This window comes from Xiphophorus hellerii, chromosome 23 (assembly GCF_003331165.1).
Source record: "Xiphophorus hellerii strain 12219 chromosome 23, Xiphophorus_hellerii-4.1, whole genome shotgun sequence".
In the NCBI taxonomy this organism is placed as follows: Eukaryota; Metazoa; Chordata; class Actinopteri; order Cyprinodontiformes; family Poeciliidae; genus Xiphophorus; species Xiphophorus hellerii.
The window spans coordinates 294,881-321,607 of NC_045694.1; the positions used below are offsets into that span (position 1 = coordinate 294,881).

The 26,727-nt window shown below is 46.4% G+C and overlaps 3 protein-coding genes across 3 annotated transcripts in view; all 3 read left to right on the forward strand.

Annotated features, from left to right (window-relative positions):
• The window catches only part of LOC116714596 (alpha-1,3-mannosyl-glycoprotein 4-beta-N-acetylglucosaminyltransferase B), a 776,799-nt gene that overhangs the window by 250,113 nt on the left and 499,959 nt on the right, over positions 1–26,727 (forward strand). The gene's annotated exons all lie outside the window — the stretch shown is intronic.
• Positions 679–5,113, forward strand: neurog1 (neurogenin 1). Its single transcript, XM_032555291.1, has 2 exons — positions 679–4,031; positions 4,107–5,113. The coding sequence occupies exon 2, from the start codon at positions 4,129–4,131 to the stop codon at positions 4,717–4,719; it is 591 nt and encodes a 196-aa protein (XP_032411182.1). The 5' UTR covers positions 679–4,031; positions 4,107–4,128; the 3' UTR covers positions 4,720–5,113.
• Positions 6,667–8,174, forward strand: LOC116714617 (cilia- and flagella-associated protein 251-like; the record flags this gene model as incomplete). The annotated part of the gene is given in 1 exon segment (XM_032555297.1): positions 6,667–8,174. A coding segment is annotated over 1 exon segment (771 nt), but the record flags the coding sequence as incomplete, so codon positions are not given.

Consider the following 26,727-nt stretch of genomic DNA (forward strand, 5'->3'; position numbering starts at 1 on the left):
CTCACACTCTTAAGCCTCCCTGGCAAGGTCTATTCAGGGGTCCTGGAGAGGAGGGTCCGTCGGATAGTCGAACCTCGGATTCAGGAAGAGCAGTGTGGTTTTCGTCCTGGTCGTGGAACACTGGACCAGCTCTACACCCTCGGCAGGGTCCTGGAGGGTGCATGGGAGTTCGCTCAACCGGTCTACATGTGTTTTGTGGACTTGGAGAAGGCGTTCGACCGTGTCCCTCGGGGAGCCCTGTGGGGGGTTCTCCGGGAGTATGGGACACCGGGCCCTTTGATACGGGCTGTCAGGTCCCTGTATGACCGGTGTCAGAGCCTGGTCCGCATTGCCGGCAGTAAGTCGGGCTCGTTTCCGGTGAGAGTTGGACTCCGCCAGGGCTGCCCTTTGTCACCGATTCTGTTCATCACTTTCATGGACAGAATTTCTAGGCACAGCCAAGGTGTTGAGGGGATCCGATTTGGTGGCCTTTTTGCGGATGATGTGGACCTGTTGACTTCATCAGGTCGTGACCTGCAGCTCACAGCCAAGTGTGAAGCAGCCTCTCTGGTGAGGAGTTCCAGGCACATCCCACCAGGAGGAGGGGAAGACCCAGGACACGCTGGAGGGACGATGTCTCTCGGCTGGCCTGGGAACACCTGGGGATTCCCCCGGAAGAGCTGGAACAAGAGGCTGGAGAGGGAAGTCTGGGCCTCCCTTCTGAAGCTGCTACCCCCGTGACCCCTACCCAGGATAAAGGGAAGAAGATGGATGGATGGATGGATGGATGGATATAATAAAGGCGGCTGCAGGTAAAACCTGGAGCAAGAGAGGGCGGCACCTGGAGGATTAGGATGGATTCTCTGGGCCTGGTTCCAGAACAAGTTTGAGTTTCTGCTTCAGAACCTGAGATCTAAAGCTAAAAGAAACCTGATGTTCTCGATCATGAACCGATACGGAGCCAGTTCTTTTACAGCTGAACCAGGACCTTCAGAAGAGAAACAGGCCCACAGCACCACGCATCGTCTACTGTGCTAACAGAGAACAGATCCAGTCTGGGTTTGGCTCAGTTAAAGTTCTAGTACTGGTTCTGTTTGTGACGGCAGTACAGAAGAGGGTTTCTCCGGAACAACCAGCTGGGATGTAGAGTCTGATGGTTTCTACGGAAACTCGTGGTTGCTATGGAAACCCTGGGATGCTTCAGAAACGACGTCCTTCATCTCCATGCTGCTTCTGGTCCAGTAGAGTCCAGAACCAGCCCGAAGCTTGGACTCAGAGTCTGATGAGTTCAGATCAGGTCAAACATCTTACTGTCTGAGGCTCCACAGCGCCACCTGGAGGTCAGGAGGAGAACAGCCGCAGCTTTCACCAATCAGAGGGCGATTCGCTCAGTGCCCACATCTCCTCTGCTCTCTCACACACACAATCATGTTTTCGTCACTTGTGGGGACTTCACATTGACTTCATTTAATTTCTACAGCCTAACCTTTACCATAATCCTAACCCAAACCTAACCATCACAGACCTAACCACTAACCCAAAACAACAATTTTCCTCAAGGGGACCAAGAAAATGTCCCCACAAGGAGCAATGGTCCCCATAACCCCAGATTGTGGACAGAAATGGGTTCCCATAAGGATATGAAAACCTGGTACACACATACACACACACACACACACACTGAAACCCTGAGGAACATTTCTAGACTGCAAATCAGGAGCTTTCTGTGTTGCAGAACCTCGGACCGGGTTGGATTTTATTACGATTATAAATGTACATGAGAAATAAAATAGATGCTGATAACAATAAGGGAGAGTCTACTTTAAATTTTCTTTAAATTTGTTTATTATCGTTAACATTTATATTCAAAATGGCTGAATTTACACATTACTTGTGCAAATACATGAAATAAGTCAGATAAAGTATATTGTTTATTGTAATTAAACAATATGTTTGTTTAACTACACATGTTCTACACAGTCTGATATATTGAATACATGTGTGAGATATTGAATCTCTGATCATAGATGTGCAGTGATGCAGAAAGTACCGTATCTCTCTGATAGGGGGCAGTGATGCGCTCCACAGACACAACAAGCAGCAGCGGCTCTTCTTCTACACTTTGAAAAAACTGAAAAGAATCAGAAAAGTGGAGAACACACATTCAAGGCCACTGTCCTCTATGGCTGTCAGATTTTTGAAAATGAAAGGAAAATGAAATAGAAACAAAAGAGACTTGTGGAGTTCAAATGAAAATAAAATAAGATCAAACACGATTTGCAATTTTAAACATTTAAATTTTATGCATTAAAATGTGAAATATTTTTTTGTTTGTTTTTCTTGAAATGTTGGATTTCGGGTCATACGGGTCACTGCCCGGGGCCCCACGGGGCTTGTGCCGGCCCTGCGGCCTGCCGGGCGGCCGAAGATGATTTGTGTGCGGCCGGCTCTGGTTTTGTGTGCAGCCCGGCTCTGTTTTGTCCCGCTGGGCCATTAGAATAAGAAAGGCCCAATAGAGAAGCGCAGGCAGAAAGAAAGCGGCACAAAGAGGCGAATCTGGAGCGGGACGAGCGGAGCGCGGTGAAAAGAGGCGCAGAGCCACAATGGAACAATTCACCTCATAATCGCTTTGATATATTATACATGCCTGAAGACTCTAAACATTGTGTAATTATTTATAAATGAGCCCCCCGGATAAAGCTGCAGAAAGACTCTGCAGGTTTCTGCTGCGCCGCGAATCTAAATGGAATAATTAATGGAAAAGTCTCATAAAGATGTCTTCACAAAACCTTTAGAGGGACGCGCGCGCGCGCGAGTGCGTGATGTTCGTTCAGTCCAGATCAGATAAACCGGATCCAGTTCTGTTGGTTCTCAGAGGATTTAATTATGTTTTTTTTAAGTCTTTTTTTCTTGTTTTTTTTTTTTTCTACCTGAAGCAGAAACACGTGGAGCTGATTCAGAGGAACCGGACCGGACCAGAACGGTCCGGTTCCGAACGGTTCGGTTCCCAGTAGAAAGATTCTGCTGAGTTCAGAAATAATCAATTTGTGTTTTTGTTTTTTTTTCTTTCTAAATTTGAATCTGGAACAATAAGAGAAAAAAAATATTTCAGCTTCTAAAAATGTTCAGCTAACGAGGCCGTGTGTATCCAGATTGATGGTTGCCATGGCAACAAGAGATGGTTCTGGAGGACCAGGAAACCGCCTGTTGGATCAGCGGAAGGTTGTGGGTTAGATTCCTGCTTCCTCCGTCATGTTGAAGGTTGATCCTGAGCAAGGCACTGATCCACCAGTTGGTTCCGAGCCGGTACCGGTCCAGCTGGCGGTAGTCAGGATGTCCAGACAGGCAGAAGGTCCAATCAGAACCAACTTGCTGCTCCAACTTTAGAAAATGTTTGTCAAACTTTATTTACATTTCTTTAATTTCAGAACTGAATCAATCAATCAATCAGTTTATTGAAACGTCATCAAAACATCAATAAACTTAATAAACCAATTAAAATGAACTTTATTTGGATCAGATGATCTATTTTATAGTCGATCCTCACCTCAGATCAGCTGGTTCTGTTCTGGTTCTTCTGAAAGGTTCTGGTCTTCAATTAGTCCAGGATTTTGGAGGCTTCAGTTTTTCTTCTTCTCTCTTAAAGCAGGTTAAGTTATAGTGTGTGTGTGTGGGTGTGTGTGTGGGGGGGGGGGGGGGGGGGGTGTAGGTGTGTGTGTGTGTGGCGGGGGGTTGCGGGGAGGAGCGGGTCTGTGCGTGTCGCTCGCGTGGCTCTGCTCCTCCTCTGATTGGCTGCCGCTGTCCGGCGGCACGCTTCTCCGTGCGGGGCGCTGCGGCGTCATTATGCAGATGAGGCGGTTGGCACGGGGCCGACCTGCCGCTGGGGGGAAACCTGGGGGGGGCGGTCATTGTCCGGCCCGGTATATAAGCGGGCTGAGGCCGGGCGTGTGCCAGGCTCACGAGCTGATCCAGAGCAGCAGAGGCGCGTGCCAGCAGTCCTGATCCAGACCCGGTTCTGCTGGGTCGGAACCAACATTTCCTCATCCCGCCAGGTGAGTCGGCGCACGCGCTCTCCTGTTGCACCCGCAGGACCAGGACCTGCCTCTAACTCTGCTGTCTCTCCCCAGAACTGAACCGAACCGAACCGAGATGGACTCCGTGTTCTCCGACACCGACACCAGTTGCGACCTGTTCCCGCACACTGACGATGAGGACAGCGTGCGGGGCGGCAGCATGCGCGGCGCGTCCCCGCCGCCCGACCAGCCGCCGCCGCAGCAGCAGAAGAAGCGGCGGCGCGGCCGCGGCCGCAGCGACGCCAGCGCGCAGGTGGTGAAGAAGAGCAGGCGGCTGAAGGCCAACGACCGGGAGCGGAACCGCATGCACAACCTGAACGACGCGCTGGACGCGCTGCGGGGCGTCCTGCCCGCATTCCCGGACGAGACTAAACTCACCAAGATCGAGACTCTGCGCTTTGCGCACAACTACATCTGGGCTCTGTCCGAAACCATCCGCATCGCGGACCTGCAGGCGGGCCGCGGCGGGGAGCCGCCCCCGCTGCGGCCCGCCCCCAGCCCGGCCAGCGACGGCAGCGCCGGCCGCTGCTGGAGCTCCGGCGGCTCCTCGTCCTCCTCCTCCCCGACCTACTGCGCCTCCAGCCCGGGCAGCCCCGCCGCGCCGGACGACCTGCTGCCGCGGGACGCGCTGTTCGGCTTCCGTAGCTTCGCTACGGGCATCTACTGAGGACACCTGGACACACCTGGAGACAGACCTGTCCCGCAGCGGAACCGCAGTTTGCCTTACTGAACTGAACTGGATGAGAAGAACGTTCTTCCTCATTTATTTGTGTCTCAGTTTGTGTTTTACTCTAAATATCTTTGCACTTTCCCCCTTTAACCCCTCAGCAGTGAGCAGGTTCAGTCAGGCCGCCTCCTCCTCCTCCTCCTCCTCCTCCTCGAGGTGAAGAGTCAACTTTATAATTAGTAAAGCGCTGAAGCAGAAAACTGAGCGTGGAAATCCAGTTTCTTCGCTCTGACAAAAGCTGAAAGGACCTGCCCCTCCCCCACCTGTTGTTTCTATTTATTTGCTTTCGTCACATCAAAACTTGTATTTTGTACATAAACAGATTTTTATTCTATTTACTGGAACTTTTTGTGGTTTTTCTACTGAATGAATAAAGTTTTAACGTTTCTATTAAAAAGTCACGTGTTTCTGTTTTTATAGCCAATCACAGGCCTCCGGACGTGCACGCGCGTTCACCAGCATTTTATGATAATTAGTATTAATGAGATAACGGTTCGTTCAGAGAACCGAAGCAAAGAGGTTTTACTGTTAATGAAAAATTCTACCGATTTATTAATATTATAAATAAATGTTTGGTCTAAAATAAAAAATATTTTTTTAATAGTGCAAGTAAGAACTTTTTAAAACAAATTAAATTTTCCAATAACTTCTTATCATTCTGTTTTCATTATTAATCTGAGTCCAAGTGAAAAGGTTTGAATAATTAATCCAACCAAATAAAACAAACTTTGATTTACTGCAGAAAATCACAAAAAACCAAAACATTAAAATATCAGTTATTATCAGAAAAGGCTGATTAATAATTCAAACCGTTAAAAATGGGCTGAGATGAACAGCAAACATGGTTTCTGCAGATTTTCTGTTTTTATAGATTATTAAAAATTAATTACATCAGAATAATATTAAAAAGCAAATTTTTAAAGTTTTATTTCTCAATTTACTCATTTATTAATCAGCTGAAGATCCTATCGAGTCTCGCAGACTCTTCTGTGTTATTATTGTCATCATCATCCTCATCTTCATCTTCTCTCCAGGCTTTATTTCATCTCCTGTTTAAACAGAAATTTGCTCAAATATTAAAAGTTTATGATGATTATTGTTTCATCCCCGCGCGCCCCCGATTCCCGCGCCCCGCATTGTTGTTGTGCGCGGGAGCGTGCGCTAATTGAGCGGGATTAAGCACCTGCAGCTCATGACGAGTTTTAATTAGACTTCCTTTGTGGAGGATGAAGCCAGACCTGCTGCTGCGCGCTGATTGGCTGCCGGACACACGCCAAGCTGAGGTCACGTGGCCGGGAGGCTGTGACGTCAGTTTTAGCCAGGAAAACAGAAAAAAGTTTCAAATTAAAGCTTCACTTTTGGTTGGACTTTGATTCCCGAAGGAAACCGTCCAGAACCTGGAGAACCTCTCTGATCCATCAGACGGTCCAGAACCAGAACCAGAATCACAACCAGAACCAGAACCAGTAGCAGTCCGATGGTTTCCAGTCAGATTCCTCCTCACTCTTCTCAGTTTGTTTGTCGACGTTACTGAAAGACAGAGTGCTCCTCTTCCTCTTCCTCTTCCTCTTCCTGAACATCCAGAACCCGCTCCAGTATAACCAGTCCCCCTTTCTAACTGGAGCCAGCAGCAGTGAAGCATGATGGTGGCGGGATGATGCTTAGGGTTCTGTTCAGATTAACTTCAGACGAAATTGGTTCTGATGGTTCTGTTTCTGAGATTATTGGGACGTTTTTGTGTGAACTGATGCTGCCAAGGAGGAAGAGGAGGAAGAGGAGGAGGAGGAGGAGGAGGAAGAGGAGGAGGAAGAGGAAGAGGAGGAGGAAGAAAAGGAGGAGGAGGAAGAGGAGGAGGAGGAGGAAGAAGAGGAAGAGGAGGAGGAGGAAGAAAAGGAGGAGGAGGAAGAGGAGGAAGAGGAGGAGGAAGAGGAGGAGGAACAAAAGGAGGAGGAGGAAGAGGAGGAGGAGGAGGAAGAAGAGGAGGAGGAAGAAAAGGAGGAGGAGGAAGAGGAGGAGGAGGAGGAAGAAGAGGAGGAAGAGGAGGAGGAGGAAGACAAGGAGGAGGAGAAAGAGTAGGAGGAGGAAGACAAGGAGGAGGAGGAAGAGGAGGAGGAGGAGGAGGAGGAAGAGGAAGAAGAGGAGGAGGAAGACAAGGAGGAGGAGGAAGAAGAGGAAGAGGAGGAGGAGGAAGAGGAGGAAGAGGAGGAGGAGGAAGACAAGGAGGAGGAGGAAGAGGAGGAGGAAGAGGAGGAAGAGGAGGAGGAGGAAGAAAAGGAGGAGGAGGAAGAGGAGGAAGACAAGGAGGAGGAGGAAGAGGAGGAGGAGGAAGACAAGGAGGAGGAGGAGGAAGAGGAAGAAGAGGAGGAGGAAGACAAGGAGGAGGAGGAGGAAGAGGAGGAGGAGGAGGAAGAAGAGGAAGAGGAGGAGGAGGAAGAGGAGGAGGAAGAGGAAGACAAGGAGGAGGAGGAAGAAGAGGAGGAAGAGGAGGAGGAAGAAGAGGAAGAGGAGGAGGAGGAAGAAAAGAAGGAAGAGGAAGAGGAGGAGGAGGAAGACAAGGAGGAGGAGGAAGAGGAGGAGGAGGAAGAGGAGGAGGAGGAAGAGGAGGAGGATTCAACAGATCTAAGGAGAAGAAACGAAGAAAACAGAAAAAAAACATGAAAGAGGTGAAGAGAGGAGGAGCGCTGGCCGACCTCCATGATGAAGAGTCGCTGGGATTCTTCATCACTTCATTTCCCCTGAAGAGGAGAAGAACTGAGAATAATAATTAGTGACAGAAAAACCTCAAAGCAACAATTAAAACAGATTGAAAAGCAAGAAGAAGCTTCCTGATGTTTACTAAAGGAAACTTTCCACGTTTCAGAACCAAAACGCTCCAGATGAAGCTGCAGGAAGTCCAGCTCATAATTCATAAAACCAAAACTAATAAGAGAAGATTTACAGATCAGCAGGTCAGTGAACGCATCATGACCATTTCTCACTTTGGGACACTGCTGCCAGAGCTCAGGGCCCAAAGATCCGAAGGAATTTCTGACGCTGCCTGAACGCCTCATGACAGGTAGAAGAGGAGATGAAGAGGAGATGAAGAGGAGCAGAGGGGGCAACATTGTCATGCCTGGGGCAAAGGGGGGTAGTTTAAGAGGCCACAGGGGCAGAACAGAAAATCACAGGAAAGTGTCAATCAGGAGAGCAATGAAGCAACACACACACACACACACACACCCACACACACACACACACACACACAGCTTCGACACGGCTCTGATCAGGGATGAAGGTCAGTACTGCTGTATTTTATTCAAACAGAAACGATGTGATCTCAGTTATTTCAAGCATCTGATGGTGATAATCTGACATGTTAAAGTTCAGTAATCTGTCAGGAAACAGGAAGTTTTTAGCTTAATCTGAATTTCAGTTTTAGGTAGCAAGCTAAATATTTAGTTAGCAGGCTAGCCGCTAACGCAAGTTAAATATTTAGTTAGCGGGCTAGCCGCTAACGCAAGTTAAATATTTAGTTAGCGGGCTAGCCGCTAACGCAAGTTAAATATTTAGTTAGCGGGCTAGCCGCTAACGCAAGTTAAATATTTAGTTAGCATGCTAACTTCCTAACTTGTACGTCTAAATATTTAACTTATGTTTAAACATTTAGTTGGGACCTAAGTATTAATTTGAAGCTTAGTTTTGAACGGTCACATTTATAAATGAATAAATAACTTGGTAAAATTAGGACTAAAAATGAACACCCAAATTATTATTGTCAGTTTTTTATTGTGTAACTTTGCTGATGGGATCATCCAGTTTGATCCACCTGTGAGACTAAAGTCTTTTTTTATATTTGTAATACTGTCTAATAAATGACAATCATGATGAATCATTTACGTGTGTTCAAACTGCAAACAGAACTGTCAGGCCCAATAAATCCACCTCTGTGACTCTGTTGGTAAACTGGTCCAAAACCAGTGGAACCAGTCAGACCAACAGAGGACAGTCGGTTTCCATCCATCCGCTCACAATCTCATCCCAACCTGGGCTCAGCGGAGCTAAGCCTGATCAATACAGCTGATGATGATGATGTCATCAGCAGCTCAATGATGGACCCTGAAGGCATCACGGACCCAATACGGAGGAAGAGCATCAGCAGCCATGACCGAGCAGCTCCAGTGATGCTAACGATGCTAACGATGCTAACGACCCCCAGATACAGATCAGGAACCTGAACCTGCTGCTGTTCAGGTAAACAGATGGAGGTCCTGCTCCTCCAGGTAACCTTTGACCCCCACTCCTCTGTTCATGGTGCACCTGTAAGCTGGTCCTACTGAGTCCTGCAGTTCAGACTGGTTCTGGTTCTGGTACCATGGGTTGATGGGTCACCGCTAACAAAATCTGCATAATCGACAAATAAATTAATGATAAATTAAAATCAGATCAATAATTTCCATTTTTTAATTTATCATTTTTCTCTTTCTACCAAAACCTGGAAGTTAAAAGTTTTCAGCAGATTATTTTTTTAACTTTAGCTTTATCTCCAGAGAATTCATTCATTCATTCATTCATTCATTCACTCATTCATTCATTCATTCATTCATTCATTCATTCATTCATTGTCTTGCTTTGATTGATGTTTTATGTCTTGAAGTGTTAAATATTCCTTAGAGTCTAAAGTTAATTGATCTTTGAGATCAATTAACTAAGAACATCAATTCTTAGTTAACTGGTAACTAAGAACATCGATTAGAAGTCATTTATTGACAGAGCAATAATTATTCTTAGCCAAACTAAATGATAACATTTACCTGTAGCATGCTAAGTGTTTTACTTGATGCACAAAGTGTTGATATTGTGATTCTATGAAAGAGTTTTATTTTATCGTTTTAGAGTCAAAGAAAAATTTCCACCTTGGAAGACTAAATAGTTTAACCAGATTTTTTCCTAAATATAAAACTCTACCAACAAAAAGTCTCAGAATAATATACATGGCACCGTAAAAATAAAAATGTAAATTATTGCTTGTATCTGTTTAACAATCCTGGTTATTCTTCTGTGAACCTAATTCATTTGTTTGTTATTGACTTTTGCTCAATTAAATTTCTTATGTATATATTGTAAATGGTATTTTTATTATAGTTGATCATGTTGTTTTTCATGTCTTATTTATTTTATTCCTCCTATAATTGATGGAGAAATATAGATATTATTTATAATGTATAAAAGTTTTGTTTATGTCATTTAATTAGCTCTACTTCCTTAAGAAAATGGAAAAATATAATGTTTTAGAAGATCATTTATCTTTTACAGTTCCAGTAATGTTGAAATTAATAATAAATAATAAAGACTTTGTGCTATTCTGATTTAGTAATGTAATTATATTAGCTGTGTTACCACCCCACGCCACTAGAGGCAGTATCAGGCCCGAAAAGATGCCACTAAGGAGCAGATTTAGAAGTTCACAGAAAGCTACAGAATCTGTTAAAAACTGTGAGCTGCACTGAAGTAAATAAAAGAGAAAAGTTCAAATAAATGCTGGGAGTGAAAATCCTTCCTAAAGGTGAAAATATATCACAGATTTCAAAAGAAAATAAAAACGGGAGACCTTGGATAATATAGGAAATAGCGCCCCCTTCACTTCCGGAGTGCAATGGTCCCATTTCTAAATAAGGTCTGAGACTGACAGAGGTCCGTCCCGCCCTTCCTGTTTGCTGCAGAGAGGTGGACTTGGATTGGTCGGGGATAACCTGTACGGCAATAATGAGGTGCCATTGAAATCCATCAGCTGAGGATTCTCTGATCTGAGGACTTTGTTGCTTCTATGGCCTTCATCCTCCTCCTCCTCCTCACCGAGGTAGGAGGAGGAGGACGAAGGGTTGTTATCGGGGTCAGAGGTCAACGCTGCCTTTCAACCCCCCAGTCTTCCACCATTACTCTCCTCGTTGCAGCGCCGAGTCATCCGGAGGCCGAGGGGCTTCTGGCTGCCCCTCCCCAACCCGCTGCTGCACGGCTTCAGGGTTCGGGTCAGCCCGTCGTGTCCCGGGTCGACCTCTGACCTCGGCCGCTCCGAAAAGACTGGAGCAATTTCAAGAGCAATAAACCGTCTCCATGACGACAAGGGCCACGGCACACATAATGTGATCCAATGCTGTGAAGAACAAGGACCAGGACCAGAACCAGAAAAAGATCCAGAACCAGAACAAGAACCAGAACCAGAACCAGAACCAAAACCAGGACCAGAACTAGGACCAGAACTAGAACAAGAAACAGATCCAGAACCAAAACAAAACCAGAACCAAAACCAAAACCAGAACCAGAACCAAAACCAGAACCAGAACCAGAACTAGGACCAGAAATAGAACTATAAACAGACCCAGAACCAAAGCAAAACCAAAACCAGAACCAAAACCAGAACCAGAACTAGGACCAGAACAAAAAACAGATCCAGAACCAAAACCAGAACCAGAACCAGAACCAAAATCAGAACCAGAACTAGGACCAGAACTAGAACTAGAAACAGATCCAGAACCAAACAAAACCAAAACCAAAACCAGAACCAGAACCAAAACCAGAACCAGAACCAAAACCAGAACCAGAACCAGAACTAGGACCAGAACTAGAACTAGAAACAGACCCAGAACCAAAGCAAAACCAAAACCAGAACCAAAACCAGAACCAGAACTAGGACCAGAACAAAAAACAGATCCAGAACCAAAACCAGAACCAGAACCAAAATCAGAACCAGAACTAGGACCAGAACTAGAACTAGAAACAGATCCAGAACCAAAACAAAACCAAAACCAGAACCAGAACCAGAACCAAAACCAGGACCAGAACTAGAACTAGAAACAGACCCAGAACCAAAGCAAAACCAAAACCAGAACCAAAACCAGAACCAGAACTAGGACCAGAACAAAAAACAGATCCAGAACTAAAACCAGAACCAGAACCAGAACCAAAATCAGAACCAGAACTAGGACCAGAACTAGAACTAGAAACAGATCCAGAACCAAAACAAAACCAAAACCAAAACCAGAACCAGAACCAAAACCAGAACCAAAACCAGAACCAGAACTAGGACCAGAACTAGAACTAGAAACAGATCCAGAACCAAAACCAGAACCAGAACCAGAACCAAAATCAGAACCAGAACTAGGACCAGAACTAGAACTAGAAACAGATCCAGAACCAAAACAAAACCAAAACCAAAACCAGAACCAGAACCAGAACCAGAACCAAAACCAGGACCAGAACTAGAACGAGAAACAGACCCAGAACCAAAGCAAAACCAAAACCAGAACCAAAACCAGAACCAGAACTAGGACCAGAACAAAAAACAGATCCAGAACCAAAACCAGAACCAGAACCAGAACCAGAACCAAAATCAGAACCAGAACTAGGACCAGAACTAGAACTAGAAACAGATCCAGAACCAAAACAAAACCAAAACCAAAACCAAAACCAGAACCAGAACCAGAACCAAAACCAGGACCAGAACTAGAACTAGAAACAGACCCAGAACCAAAGCAAAACCAAAACCAGAACCAAAACCAGAACCAGAACCAAAATCAGAACCAGAACTAGGACCAGAACTAGAACTAGAAACAGATCCAGAACCAAAACAAAACCAAAACCAAAACCAGAACCAGAACCAAAACCAGAACCAGAACCAAAACCAAAACCAGAACCAGAACCAGAACCAGAACTAGGACCAGAACTAGAACTAGAAACAGACCCAGAACCAAAACAAAACCAAAACCAGAACCAGAACCAAAACCAAAACCAGAACCAGAACCAAAACCAGGACCAGAACTAGAACGAGAAACAGACCCAGAACCAAAGCAAAACCAAAACCAGAACCAAAACCAGAACCAGAACTAGGACCAGAACAAAAAACAGATCCAGAACCAAAACCAGAACCAGAACCAGAACCAGAACCAAAATCAGAACCAGAACTAGGACCAGAACTAGAACTGGAAACAGATCCAGAACCAAAACAAAACCAAAACCAAAACCAGAACCAGAACCAAAACCAGAACCAGAACCAAAACCAAAACCAGAACCAGAACCAGAACTAGGACCAGAACTAGAACTAGAAACAGACCCAGAACCAAAACAAAACCAAAACCAGAACCAAAACCAAAACCAGAACCAGAACCAGAACCAAAACCAGAACCAGAACTAGGACCAGAACAAAAAACAGATCCAGAACCAAAACCAGAACCAAAATCAGAACAAAACCAGAACCAGAACCAAAACCAAAACCAGAACTAGGACCAGAACTAGAACTAGAAACAGATCCAGAACCAAAATAAAACCAAAACCAGAACCAGAACCAAAACCAAAACCAGAACCAGAACTAGGACCAGAACAAAAAACAGATCCAGAACCAAAACCAGAACCAAAATCAGAACAAGAACCAGAACAAGAACCAGAACCAAAACCAGAACCAGAACCAGAACCAGAACCAAAACCAAAACCAGAACCAGAACCAAAACCAGAACCAAAATCAGAACAAAACCAGAACCAGAACCTCCCCCAACACATTCCTCCAGGTTCTGTTTGGCCGCTCAGAACCAGCAGTACCAGAATTTCCTCCCATCCCTGCCCGGTGTTTGCATAGCAGCACGTTGCTATGGAAACCAACCCTGCTGTGGATCCACAGGGAGAAGCAGCTTTCAGCTTCTATGTTCCACAAATCTGGAATAAACTTCCAGAAAACTGCAAAACTGCTGAAACCCTGAGTTATTAAATCCAGACTGGGAGCCGCTGCTGTTGAAACATTGATCAATAATCTGATGCTGTTTTCATGACTTTATATTTCTGTGTTTTTTGATGTAAAGCTCTTTGAAATGCTTTGCTGCTGTACAAATAAAATTAGATTTGATTTGATTTTAAAGTGATAAAATGCAGCAAAATCAGAAACTGGGGATTTTACTGTTAGCGAGTCTCAGAGCAGAAAGGAGAAGAAGAGACAAATTAATTCATGGTTAGCATTAGCTTATGCTAATGTTTTCACATGTTTAGCAGCAGTGATGGCATAGTTACTTTGAAAAGTAACTTTAATCGGATTACTGATTACTCCTTGAAAAAGTAACTTAGATTAGATTAGATAAGATAAGATTTATTGTCATTGTCATCAACAGATTACAACCAGATTGAGATTTGCTCGACTCGAGTTAAGATGCAGGTTATGTGTATATACATAATATACAAAGATAAAGAAATAAATAGTACAAAATGAGAAATAAATAGACATCAGGAGATGGTTGCAGTGCCTGGAGGTGTCGCAACAGAATTTACATTTTTAACAAAGTGGTGTCAAGAGCAGAAGTTCTTATGCCTTTGAATTTAGTGCCATGATTGCCATCGGGTAAAAACTGTTTTTTAGGCGATTTGTCCTGGTTTTTATTGCTCTGTGTCTCTTGCCTGATGGCAGCAGCTGGAAGAGACCATGGCCAGGGTGTGAAGAGTCATTTAAAAGGTCCAAAACTTTCTTGTGGAGCCTGGAAGTGTAAATCTGTTCCATAGTGGGGAGGCGGCAGCCTATGGTTCTCTCTGCTGCCCTAACAACCCTCTGGAGCGCCTTCTTGTCCGCGGATTACTTGATTTGGAAAGTAACTCAGTTACACTAAAAGTAACTTTTTTAGTTACTTTCAGCAGCTGCTAACAACAGCGCTGTGAAAATTACGTTGAGCTTTGCCAATATTTAGTTTCAAGTTATTTCATAACGGTAACATCAACAATGTCTCCATTTATAAGGTTGAACTGAAGGGGAGCCTGTTTAACGGTTACAACAGTACAAAACAACTTTAGTCATTTTAGCGTGTTTTTCTGTGTTGCACTATTATCTGGAAAACTAAGTAGGATTTGATTTCCCCCCCTCCCTGCCCCAGCCTCCAGGTTCTGCGTTACGGCCCTGTGTTTGCTGTCGCAGCGCAGCGAACCTCCCACGACTCCACAACTCAGATGGCTCCTGCACAGATTTGTGACACTTATCTTAATATTAATGATTATAATGGCGTTTAGTTGCACAGCATTACGGACTCGATCATTCGTGGCTGTTTTCACGTTTGTTGCGCTGCTCATCTTAGTCTCCATGTTTTCTGGAGCGCAGCGCGAAGCGCGACGTCGTTCACAGGCTATATATTAACTTGACATTAACAAAGACGCAGCGGGACGGATCATCTGGGAAATGATGGACAAGGAGAGTCGGACTAAAACTACCTGGACGTCAGACACATTCTGGGGTTTCTGTCTGCTTATTTCCAAGCCCAAAACCGCGACTCATTAAATTAGCAAGCGACTTTAGAAAAAACAAGCCCAAAGGTGCTTATAATAATCGGACTTGGCGACAGAAACTCAAAATAGTTCCTGTTTTTCCAGCAACAAATGCGCATCTCTCTCCATCGTTTGTTTGTGTCGCTGCGGATACTGTCGCATGGAAACGGCGGTCGCTAATCAAGATTCATAGAGGAAATAAAATTAAATTACAACAGAAAATAGTAACGCAAAGTGGTTTCGATAAGTAACTTTAATCTGAGTACTGGACTTGAAAGAGTAACGCGTTAGATTACTCCTTACTGAAAAACCTGGTCAGACTGACGTCACTGTGTAGCAGTTAGTGTTAGCCTAACTAAGATTTTCGTTTAGCGAATTAGCAGGTAGTGAAGCTAACTTTTTAGCTATCTGTGCTACTGCTGATTTTACTGCAAACATTCTCCATTACAGCCATGGTGGCCATTTTGAAAATAAAAAATGATCAGTAAATATGATTTGAACGGGTCCAGTAATGAAGGATTTTACACTGAAAGCATTACTCTGTGATGAACATTAGCTTAGTACAAAAATACACTTTCCTAGACGACCATGGCGGCCATCTTGAATTTTTCTCCATTCATTTATCTTCTGCTCTGCTCTGGACCAGAACCAGCCGGTCCTCCAGAACCAGGAGCTGTGGGTCAGAACCGTCCGGGCTCTGCAGGCCCGGCCCGGTTCTGCTGAGTACAGAGCAGCTCTAGCCGTCATAATGAAGCTTTTGCAGAGATTTCCCTTTCAGCTTGTGGAGAAATTCAGCGTGAAGTAAAGTATAAATCAGGCGGTGGCCGGGCGGCCAGCCACAATGGCGGCGTGGCGAAGCGGCGTGATGTAAAATAGTTAAAAGCTTATTAGAGGCGCTGAAAGGCAGAGTGATTTCCACTTTGTTTCGGAACACCCTGAGCTCATCCTTTCAAGTGATTGTGAAGGGGGCAATTCAAATCTCTTTGGGCGAATGAATGAAGCTCTTAAAGCTCCTTTATGCGCCGGCGGATTCCCCCCAGGCGCCTGGCCTTTAGCTCCATTACTGATTCACCCGCAGCATTCATCCAAAGCCTTCTGCTGCCATTGTTGAGCCGCAGCCACCCCTGCACCTGACAGCAGCGGCCCTCCGGCCCCGGCCGGCCCCCACCGGGCCCCGCTGCTGCAGAAACATGTGAAAATGGGAAAATGTGCTGCTGGTTTGTGCTGAGGGGAGCGGGGGGGTCAACGTCCCCCACCCAGAAAAGATGGAGGCCTGATCCCCTCGCTCCTTTCTTACTGCCTTTCTTTATCTGCCCCCCGCCCCCCGCCCAGATAAAGGGAGAGAAAACCTCCAAGTGGGCCCTTTGGGGCCGTACTTAGATTAATTAGGCCCTCCTTTAGAGCCCATTGAGCCGCTCTCTCCAGCGGGGGGCCGGCCGGGTCCGAACAGAACCCAGAGAAAATATTCTTTTAATGGCTTTTCACTGCGGGAACGCTGTTTTCCTTCTCCTTTCAGGACCGAGAACTCTCCAAGAGGGCCGCTGGAACGCCATCAGGAACGCCACTGGAACGCCACTGGGAACACCACTGGAACGCCACTGGAACGCCGTCGGGAACGCCACTGGAAACACCACTGGAACGCCACTGGAACGCCGTCGGGAACACCACTGGAACGTCACTGGGAACGCCACTGGAACGCCACCAGGAACGCCACTGGGAATGCCGTCGGGAACGCCACTGGAACGCCATCGGGAACGCCACTGGAACGTCACTGGGAACGCCGTCGAGAACGCCGTCAAGAACGCCGTCGGGAACGCCACTGGAATGTCACTGGGAATGCCACTGGAACGCCGTCGGGAACGCCACCAGGAACGCCACTGGAACGCCGTCGGGAACGCCACTGGAACGTCACTGGGAACGCCACTGTAACGCCGTCGAGAACGCCGTTGGGAACGCCACTGGAACGCCGTCGGGAACGCCACCAGGAACGCCACTGGAACGCCGTCGGGAACGCCACCAGGAACGCCACTGGAACGCCGCCGGGAACGCCACCAGGAACGCCACTGGAACGCCATCGGGAACGCCACCAGGAACGTCACTGGGAACGCCACTGGAACGCCGTCGGGAACGCCACCAGGAACGCCGTCGGGAACGCCACCAGGAACGCCACTGGGAACGCCACTGGAACGCCGTCGGGAACGCCACTGGGAACGCCGTCGGGAACGCCGTCGGGAACGCCACCAGGAACGTCACTGGGAACGCCACTGGAACGCCGTCGGGAACGCCACCAGGAACGTCACTGGGAACGCCACTGGAACGCCGTCGGGAACGCCGTCGGGAACGCCACCAGGAACGCCACTGGAACGCCGTCGGGAACGCCACCAGGAACGCCGTCGGGAACGCCACCAGGAACGCCACTGGGAACGCCACTGGAACGCCGTCGGGAACGCCACTGGGAACGCCGTCGGGAACGCCGTCGGGAACGCCACCAGGAACGTCACTGAAATGCCGTCGGGAACGCCACCAGGAACACCACTGGAACGCCATCAGGAACACCACTGGGAACGCCACTGGAACGCCATCAGGAACACCACTGGGAACGCCACTGGAACGCCGTCGGGAACGCCACAAGGAACAACAGCGGGATAGACCAGGGGGGTGAAGTCAGATTCGACACTCAGACGGGTTCAGGATTCCTGAGCAGAGGCTTTACCTGCATCTCACTGCATGCAGAACCAGAACCAGAACCAGAACCTGCTGCTTCTGTCTCTGGTTCTGGTTTATTTTCCATCTGTTTCATGGCAACCAAGCAAATTCCTTTGGTTGCCATGGAGACCTGCAGATCATTTCATGTCAGCAGTATTTCATCCTTCATGTAAAATCTAAAGTGTAAAAATATTTTAAAATTTTTTGGTTCATTTCAGATTCAGTCCGTGGTTCTCAAAGGGCGGTCTGGGGGCCAGTTGTGGCCCATGTGAGCCACCAGCGATGGACGCAGACCGAGAGCTTTTTAATATTCTCACCTTCCTAAAATAACTTCCTCAGTTATTTTTGGCCAAAAGTGATTTTTGTTCCCTAATTGATCTTTTTGAAAAAATGACTGGGATTATTTTAGGAAGCTGAAAACATATTAGGACCAAACTGCGTCTCAAATTTTAAAATCTATTTGCAACATTTTTTCTGGTTTCTCTTTCACTTCCGCCCACCTGTCGACTAATAATATTTATTTTATTAAAATTGAAATCCTGTAATTAGAAAAGATGAAATAATGAGCTAATAACCGAGTTGAATATTCATTTAAGAAGGAAAATGTTTTGGATCTATAATGATTAAAACATTCCTAAAAAAAAGTCGGATAATTTTTTTGTTCCATTAAAATATTTCAGATTCAGTTTATTTCTGAGTAAATAAAAAAAATCACCAACATTTTTGATGATTTCAGGTTTTAAAAATGTTGTTTTGGCCTGAAATATTTAACAGAAACCTGGGAGAGCTCTGGTCTGTGTGTGTGTGTGTGTGTGTGTGTGTGTTTGGCTCACGTGCACACTGTCTGTGGATGCTGTGCACGTGAGCTAACAACAGATCAACAGGCTGAAAGACGATGAGAGATTAATCCTCACACAGTCGGGACCCCTAAGCCCTGAATACCCCGCACACAGACACACACCCCATGTGTGTGTGTGTGTGTGTGTGCGGGGGGGGGGGTGTCTGTGTGTGGGCGTGTGTGTGGGGGTGTGGCTCCCTGCTGGGGATAAAGACGACAGTTTCAGTCCGCAGAGTTTTTTCTTCTCATTGATTTTCCTGAACCAATCATCAGTGCCAGCTGGTAACCATGACGACGGGAGTGGCATCATTAACTTGGTCTGGTCCAGAACCCGTCCTCTGCTCTGGTTCCAGATTTATTCCGGTTTCGGTTGTCTCAGTCCCAACACTCGCTCATTTTAACAGAAGCTGAAGATTTAAAGTTTCTCTGCCTCCATCAAACAGGAACCTGTCCTGAAAATCATTGACCTTTGACCTTTAGTGAATCATTCAGGTCGTTTCTCCATCAGGAAACCTGAAAATGAAACCTGAGCCCTTTGTTTCTGGAGGAAACATGGAGTCATTCACTAAAACACAAAAGAAGGTCAGCGATGGCAGGAAAAGTTGCTTTCAGCTGAACATGAAGATGAGGGGGCGGGGCCAGAAAGAGGTGGGGCGTGGCCAGAAAGATGCGGGGGCGGGACCAGAAAGAGGCGGGGCGGGGCCAGAAAGATGCGGGGGCGGGGCCAGAAAGAGGTGGGGGTGGGGGGGTGGGCACCTTCTGATCTCACTTATTCTGTGACACTGAAAACTTTATTAATGCTGCAGGAAACAAACAGAACAGCACTGAGATCCAGATCGTCGCTGATCCGCTTCTACAGGTTTTCTCGGTTAACCATATTCAGAACCTGAATGTCTCACTGTCCCACAGAGACACCTGTCCCCCTGATTTAACATCTTGAAATCGGGCCTCTGTCTCTTTAAAACTTCCTGCTCTTCCTGAAGCTCCGCCTCCAGGAAGTCATCACAACATGGCTCCTCTTTAACCCTTTAAGGTTTTTACCAGCGTTGTTCTGAGCAGCAGCTCCTATAACGAGCTCAGCAGCTGTTTGCTAATTGCTGCTGGCTAGTCTGAAGGAGCTAGGTGGGGGAGGAGCTGCGCCTCGAAGGCGGGGCTAGGTCATTAGTCCAGAACATTAAAACATACCGGCCCTTTAAGAACTGGACCTGAAGAATGTCCCGACTTAATGCACTCAATAGTTTAACAGAAGGGTTTTAGGACCCAGAAATCTTTTTGATCCATCTGCTTCCAGAACCAGAACATCAGAGAAACTTTCTTCCTCCAAACAGGAAGTGACATCATCAGCTGGGAATTGATGAGATTTATTGAAAACAAAGCAAATTTACCAAAGAAGTGAATTAAAGTTTCACCTGCAGAGGAAACAGAAAGGACTGGCCTTTCAAAATAAAGTCCTGAAAACATTCAGATCAGTCCTGCAGGAATTAATTTATAACAAGTTTAATTTATTTATTCATATTCTAGATCAGCAGAACTGTTGCAGCAGGAAAAACCCGGAGAACATCATCCAGTCGACCCCACCAGGTCGACACCTGGAGGGAAACCTGAAGCTGCCTCCACCCAGCAGGGCTGACGTAGGAACGTCCCACTGTCGACAGAGACAGTGAACTCATCACATAGCATCACATCTGGCTCCTTTCTTCTTCTCTGCTTTAAAAGGCTGCAGCTACAAAGTGGTGTGGAGGTCAGGGGTGAGGTGGGGCTAACATGGAGGTCGACCTCCATGTTAGCCCCCCCTGTTGCCCCCCTGGTCCTCCGGGAGACGGCGGCCGTTTGAGAGCATTTCCCCTTGTAGAGGTCAGAGGTCAGGGCTTCAGGTACCTGAACAATGCGTGTTTTGGAGGCGGAGTCAGTCAGCTGTGGAACCGGATCGGAGCCCCAGGAGTTTCTTACACTGTGTGACGTAAACGGGTCGGTTCTGACGGGTCATTAACTGCTGAAGTGCCTCTGAGCCTGAAACAAAACCTGCTCTGAGTGCTGGCTGTAAACTGTAGAGGAAGCTCCTCCTCCCTTCAGGGGTCAGAGGTCAACCTGACAACTGGCAGCAGTCACGCTTCTCTGACCTGCAGCTACTGCTGGAGGATCGGCTTTCCTTCAGAGGACCAGCTGGGCCAGAACCGGGCCAGAACCAGAGGACTCAAACCCGGAGGAGGCGCCACCATAGCCCGACCCAGAAAGAGACACCATGTCAACCAGAACCTCTGTGTCTTCCTGTCCCGACCACAAGGCGTCCTGGTTCTGAACCTCGTTCTGGTTCTGGACCAGCTCCAGCAGAATGAAGAGCCACATGGCTTGAAACATGAGCTGAAGTCTCTGCAGTGATTGGGAGACACAGCGCCTCCTGCTGCTGGGAGGAAAGACTTTATTGATCTGCAACAGACTCACTGGCATGGATGGAAAAGTTGATTTCCTGTTGCTTTGCAGATAAAAACAGGATAATCACATCACTGTGAGGTGGCACTGATGTCTCTCCATATGGCTGGCACAGAGCATCCCGATCCGTAGCCTCGAAAGAAGCCTGCAGGTCTTCTTCAGCTTCCTGCCATCTTAAACTTTGAAAGTGTAGACAGTGTTGTAGAGGGATAAAAAAAAAATGCTAATAGTTAATAATTATGCTGTTTGGCTGTTTTGCACTAAGGTATGTCCAATGAATCTAGTTCCTGGTTTCATGGTTGGACTCTGTCCACATCTTCCTCCTGTCCTCTTCCAGCCAGACTTCCTCTCAAATGCTCAAACTGTTGATCATGAGGGAAGCTGAAGGTTTTCTGCCTGCTTTAAACTCTTCATGGCCTTTCTGACTCCATCTTTTAGCCTCTGATTTCATTGTCTTGGTGTTGCCTCAGTTCTGACTCTAAATCTCTCTGAGCCTCAGTAGATCCTGCTGCTGCAGGACAGACCTGCTCAGATCAGGACCTGCTGTCACCCAGGGGGCTCACCTCTGACACCTGTGGGGGGGCTCAGCCCTGTGAGCTGCGGCTAAGTGATGGGTGGGTCCGACGTGGGGGCTGCCGCCTGGCAGCCAAAAGGCCAACTCTGAATGAGCAGGCAGGAGATCTGGCAAAGCTCCTCGGAAAATCCTGTTAGGTCCCAAAGCTCAGAAAGGGAAGTTGTTGCTTTGCCTGAACCCCACCCCCACAGCAGAACCCCCCACCCCCAACCTGAGGCCCCTTCCTGCCCCCGGCGACATCTCTGTCTCTTTGTCCAAAGTGTCTCTTTCTCAGATTTTATCACATTAGTTCCACTGGGAGCTGGAAGTCGGCTGCAATTACGGATCCAGTGACGGCAGCAGGTTGGGGTGGGGGGTGATGGAGGGCGGGGCTAGAAAGCCACTGGGGTCGGGGGGAATGTGAGGAGATTGGACTGATGGTGAAAACTGGCTTCTGAGCAGAATTTAGGATTTTTCTGCTAAAACCTGCTTTTATAAAAATCTCCAGAAAAAATTTGAGCCGTTGGCTGGTGACAACGTCTCCAGGTGTGCTTCAGGCGTTCTCCAGGCATTCTCCAGGTGTTCTTAAGGCGTTCTCCGAGCATTCACAGGGCGTTCTCCAGGGGTTCTCCAGGTGTTCTTAAGGCGTTCACTGGGCGTTCTCCGGGCATTCTCCAGGTGTTCCCCAGGTGTTCTTAAGGCATTCACCGGGCGTTGGTCAGAAGAACAACGCACCTGTATTTAAGAGCAGAAAGAAAAACCAGAACTAAAAACTACAGTCTAAGGCTGCATCATTTCCACCAGCACAGTTCATTCTGCTTCTCAGTCCAACTGCAGTCCTCAGTGTCTTCAGAGGTTTTTGTGTCGTTTCCTTCAGTGGTTCTTGGTGCAGCGCCCCCACAGGCCAGGAGGGGAACAGGTTGGTTTGACTCAGAACCACAGCAGCTGGAGGTGGAGCAGATGATGGAGTTCTGGTTCCAGTAGAACCAAGATTATCAGGAGGAAAACAGCCTTAGAGGTTCTGATGTCTCTGGAACTGTATGTCCATATGGAGGATCTGGATGTTGTCCCCTAACCTGAACCTGGAGCAGAACAGGAGCCGTCCTTTTGTCCTCTGCAGCTTTCCTCCTCTGTCACTAATTGGGCCTGAAACTCGAAGTGAATGAAGGCGACCCCATTCAGCCCAGATATGTAACCGGATCCTCCGCAGCTCAAACTGCTAGTTAGCGTCGCCCTCTTAGGTGCCACCTTCACACCGGCTCCATTGTGTTTATGCTCCAAAGCTGAGATTAAGTGTTCAGGTTAAAAACAACAGAAAGGAGCCCCCCCCCCCCCCACCATCCCCAGGCCCTGGCTTCACATGGGCTCGCTGGGGGCCAGGGGACGGTTAGGGGAGCGGCTCCGTCAGGTTGCTGGGCTCACCTGGAGCTGCTGCCTCACAGCACGACTCCGCCTTTCATCCTTTGTCTCCAACAGGAAGGGGCGGAGCTTCACGCTGCCATGCAGCTGGTAGTGGACACGCCTTCAGTCTTCATCCTCCTCATCAACAGCATGAGGTCAAAGTTCAGACAGAATCAAACAACAATGATCATCTTCAGAAGATAAATGTGAAGCTGCTCATCATCGGGTTTTCAGGATCACGGACCTTACCACAGGGGCCGCGTTTCATTGGCTGATGCCCAGTCTATGTAGTAGCGTGGCCGTCTCACAAACACACTTAGCTTCCCGTTAGCTAAGAACAGCATAATGGCAGAACTGATACACCTTCTACACCTTGAACCCTGTCTGCTACACAGTCTTACGTTAGCTAAACAGATCAATATACAATGTGTCTGTATCTGACATACACTAAAGATTTTATTTTAGCAGAAAAGGCTTTGGACTAAACTGTTACTCTGTTAGCCACGTTAGCACCAAGTACAGTGTATCAGGTCTAGGCACACTCAAACATTTGCCAACAAACCACAGGAATCACCCACTGATTTCAAAACGATGAATGCCCGACTTACCCAGCCTGGCAAGACCAACAGACATCAGTGATCTTGTCCACAGCTATATTGATGTAGAGGGTGGGTGGATCTGCCATTTTCCTCATGGAGCAAAAGCATTTTGCTGTGACATGAACAATGTTGGAGGCGTCACAAGGCTCAAACACCTTGATCTCATCCAAAAAAGTTGACCTGAACTTGTTAGTTCCTCTGTATTGTAGCAGCTGATATATTGTTAAACTCCGGTAGAAATGATGCACTAATGGAGTCAGAAATTCACTGGAGAGAATCAGTCCAAGTGGAAGACGCCATGTTTGCAGGGAAACAACGGGCCGCCAGGTTTTGTTTGTGAGACTTGCGGCCACCTGGGATTTTCAAGGTCGGTTGTGGGTGGAGCTTGGTAAGGTCCATCGTTCAGTCAGAACAAAGTCGGGTTCTGGTGGGTTCTCCTCCTCTTGCTGGTACCAGGACCGGCTCCAGCTTGGTTGATGTCAATATTTAAATGGAACTAAGATTAGTTGCAAGAAAGGCCTTATTTGGAAAATATTTATTTTAGATGTAAAAACAATACAGTAATAATACTGTAGTAATAGCTCCGTTAGCATTTCTAGTAGTAATAGCTCCGTTAGCATTTCCAGCAGTAATAGCTCCGTTAGCATTTCCAACAGTAATGGCTCCGTTAGCATTTCCAACAGTAATGGCTCCGTTAGCATTTCCAACAGTAATAGCTCCGTTAGCATTTCCAGCAGTAATAGCTCCGTTAGCATTTCTAGTAGTAATAGCTCCGTTAGCATTTCTAGTAGTAATAGCTCCGTTAGCATTTCTAGTAGTAATAGCTCCGTTAGCATTTCTAATAGTAATAGCTTCGTTAGCATTTCTAGTAGTAATAGCTCCGTTAGCATTTCTAGTAGTAATAGCTCCGTTAGCATTTCTAGTAGTAATAGCTCCGTTAGCATTTCTAGCAGTAATAGCTCCGTTAGCATTTCCAGCAGTAATAGCTCCGTTAGCATTTCTAGTAGTAATAGCTCGGTTAGCATTTCTAGTAGTAATAGCTCCGTTAGCATTTCTAGTAGTAATAGCTCCGTTAGCATTTCTAGTAGTAATAGCTCCGTTAGCATTTCTAGTAGTAATAGCTCCGTTAGCATTTCTAGTAGTAATAGCTCCGTTAGCATTTCTAATAGTAATAGCTCCGTTAGCATTTCTAGTAGTAATAGCTCCGTTAGCATTTCTAGTAGTAATAGCTCCGTTAGCATTTCTAGCAGTAATAGCTCCGTTAGCATTTCTAGTAGTAATAGCTCCGTTAGCATTTCTAGTAGTAATAGCTCCGTTAGCATTTCCAGCAGTAATGGCTCTGTTAGCATTTCCAACAGTAATGGCTCCGTTAGCATTTCCAACAGTAATGGCTCCGTTAGCATTTCCAACAGTAATAGCTCCGTTAGCATTTCCAGCAGTAATAGCTCCGTTAGCATTTCCAGCAGTAATAGCTCCGTTAGCATTTCTAGTAGTAATAGCTCCGTTAGCATTTCTAGTAGTAATAGCTCCGTTAGCATTTCCAGCAGTAATGGCTCCGTTAGCATTTCCAACAGTAATGGCTCCGTTAGCATTTCCAACAGTAATGGCTCCGTTAGCATTTCCAACAGTAATAGCTCCGTTAGCATTTCCAGCAGTAATAGCTCCGTTAGCATTTCTAGTAGTAATAGCTCCGTTAGCATTTCTAGTAGTAATAGCTCCGTTAGCATTTCTAGTAGTAATAGCTCCGTTAGCATTTCTAATAGTAATAGCTTCGTTAGCATTTCTAGTAGTAATAGCTCCGTTAGCATTTCTAGTAGTAATAGCTCGGTTAGCATTTCTAGTAGTAATAGCTCCGTTAGCATTTCTAGTAGTAATAGCTCGGTTAGCATTTCTAGTAGTAATAGCTCCGTTAGCATTTCTAGTAGTAATAGCTCCGTTAGCATTTCTAATAGTAATAGCTCCGTTAGCATTTCTAGTAGTAATAGCTCCGTTAGCATTTCTAGTAGTAATAGCTCCGTTAGCATTTCTAGTAGTAATAGCTCCGTTAGCATTTCCAGCAGTAATAGCTCCGTTAGCATTTCCAACAGTAATGGCTCCGTTAGCATTTCCAACAGTAATGGCTCCGTTAGCATTTCCAACAGTAATGGCTCCGTTAGCATTTCTAGTAGTAATAGCTCCGTTAGCATTTCTAGTAGTAATAGCTCCGTTACCATTTCCAGGAGTAACGGCTCCGTTAGCATTTCCAGCAGTAACAGCTCCGTTAGCATTTCCAACAGTAACGGCTCCGTTAGCATTTCCAACAGTAACGGCTCCATTAGCATTTCCAACAGTAATAGCTCCATTAGCATTTCCAACAGTAATAGCTCCGTTAGCATTTCCAGCAGTAACAGCTCCGTTAGCATTTCCAACAGTAACGGCTCCGTTAGCATTTCCAAAAGTAATAGCTCCGTTAGCATTTCCAGCAGTAATAGCTCCGTTAGCATTTCTAGTAGTAATAGCTCCGTTAGCATTTCTAGCAGTAATAGCTCCTTTAGCATTTCCAGCAGTAATAGCTCCGTTAGCATTTCCAACAGTAATGGCTCCGTTAGCATTTCCAGCAGTAATAGCTCCGTTAGCATTTCTAGTAGTAATAGCTCCGTTAGCATTTCTAGTAGTAATAGCTCCGTTACCATTTCCAGGAGTAACGGCTACGTTAGCATTTCCAACAGTAATAGCTCCGTTAGCATTTCCAGCAGTAACAGCTCCGTTAGCATTTCCAACAGTAACGGCTCCGTTAGCATTTCCAACAGTAATAGCTCCGTTAGCATTTCTAGTAGTAACAGCTCCGTTAGCATTTCCAGAAGTAACGGCTCCGTTAGCATTTCCAACAGTAATAGCTCCGTTAGCATTTCCAGTAGTAACAGCTCCGTTAGCATTTCCAGAAGTAACGGCTCCATTAGCATTTCCAACAGTAATAGCTCCGTTAGCATTTCTAGTAGTAATAGCTCCGTTAGCATTTCTAGCAGTAATAGCTCCTTTAGCATTTCCAGCAGTAATAGCTCCGTTAGCATTTCCAACAGTAATGGCTCCGTTAGCATTTCCAGCAGTAATAGCTCCGTTAGCATTTCTAGTAGTAATAGCTCCGTTAGCATTTCTAGTAGTAATAGCTCCGTTACCAT

What these genes read in the sequence shown, in the direction of transcription:
- neurog1 (XM_032555291.1), top strand. Translation starts at nt 4,129, where the DNA reads ATGGACTCCGTGTTCTCCGACACCGACACCAGTTGCGACCTGTTCCCG.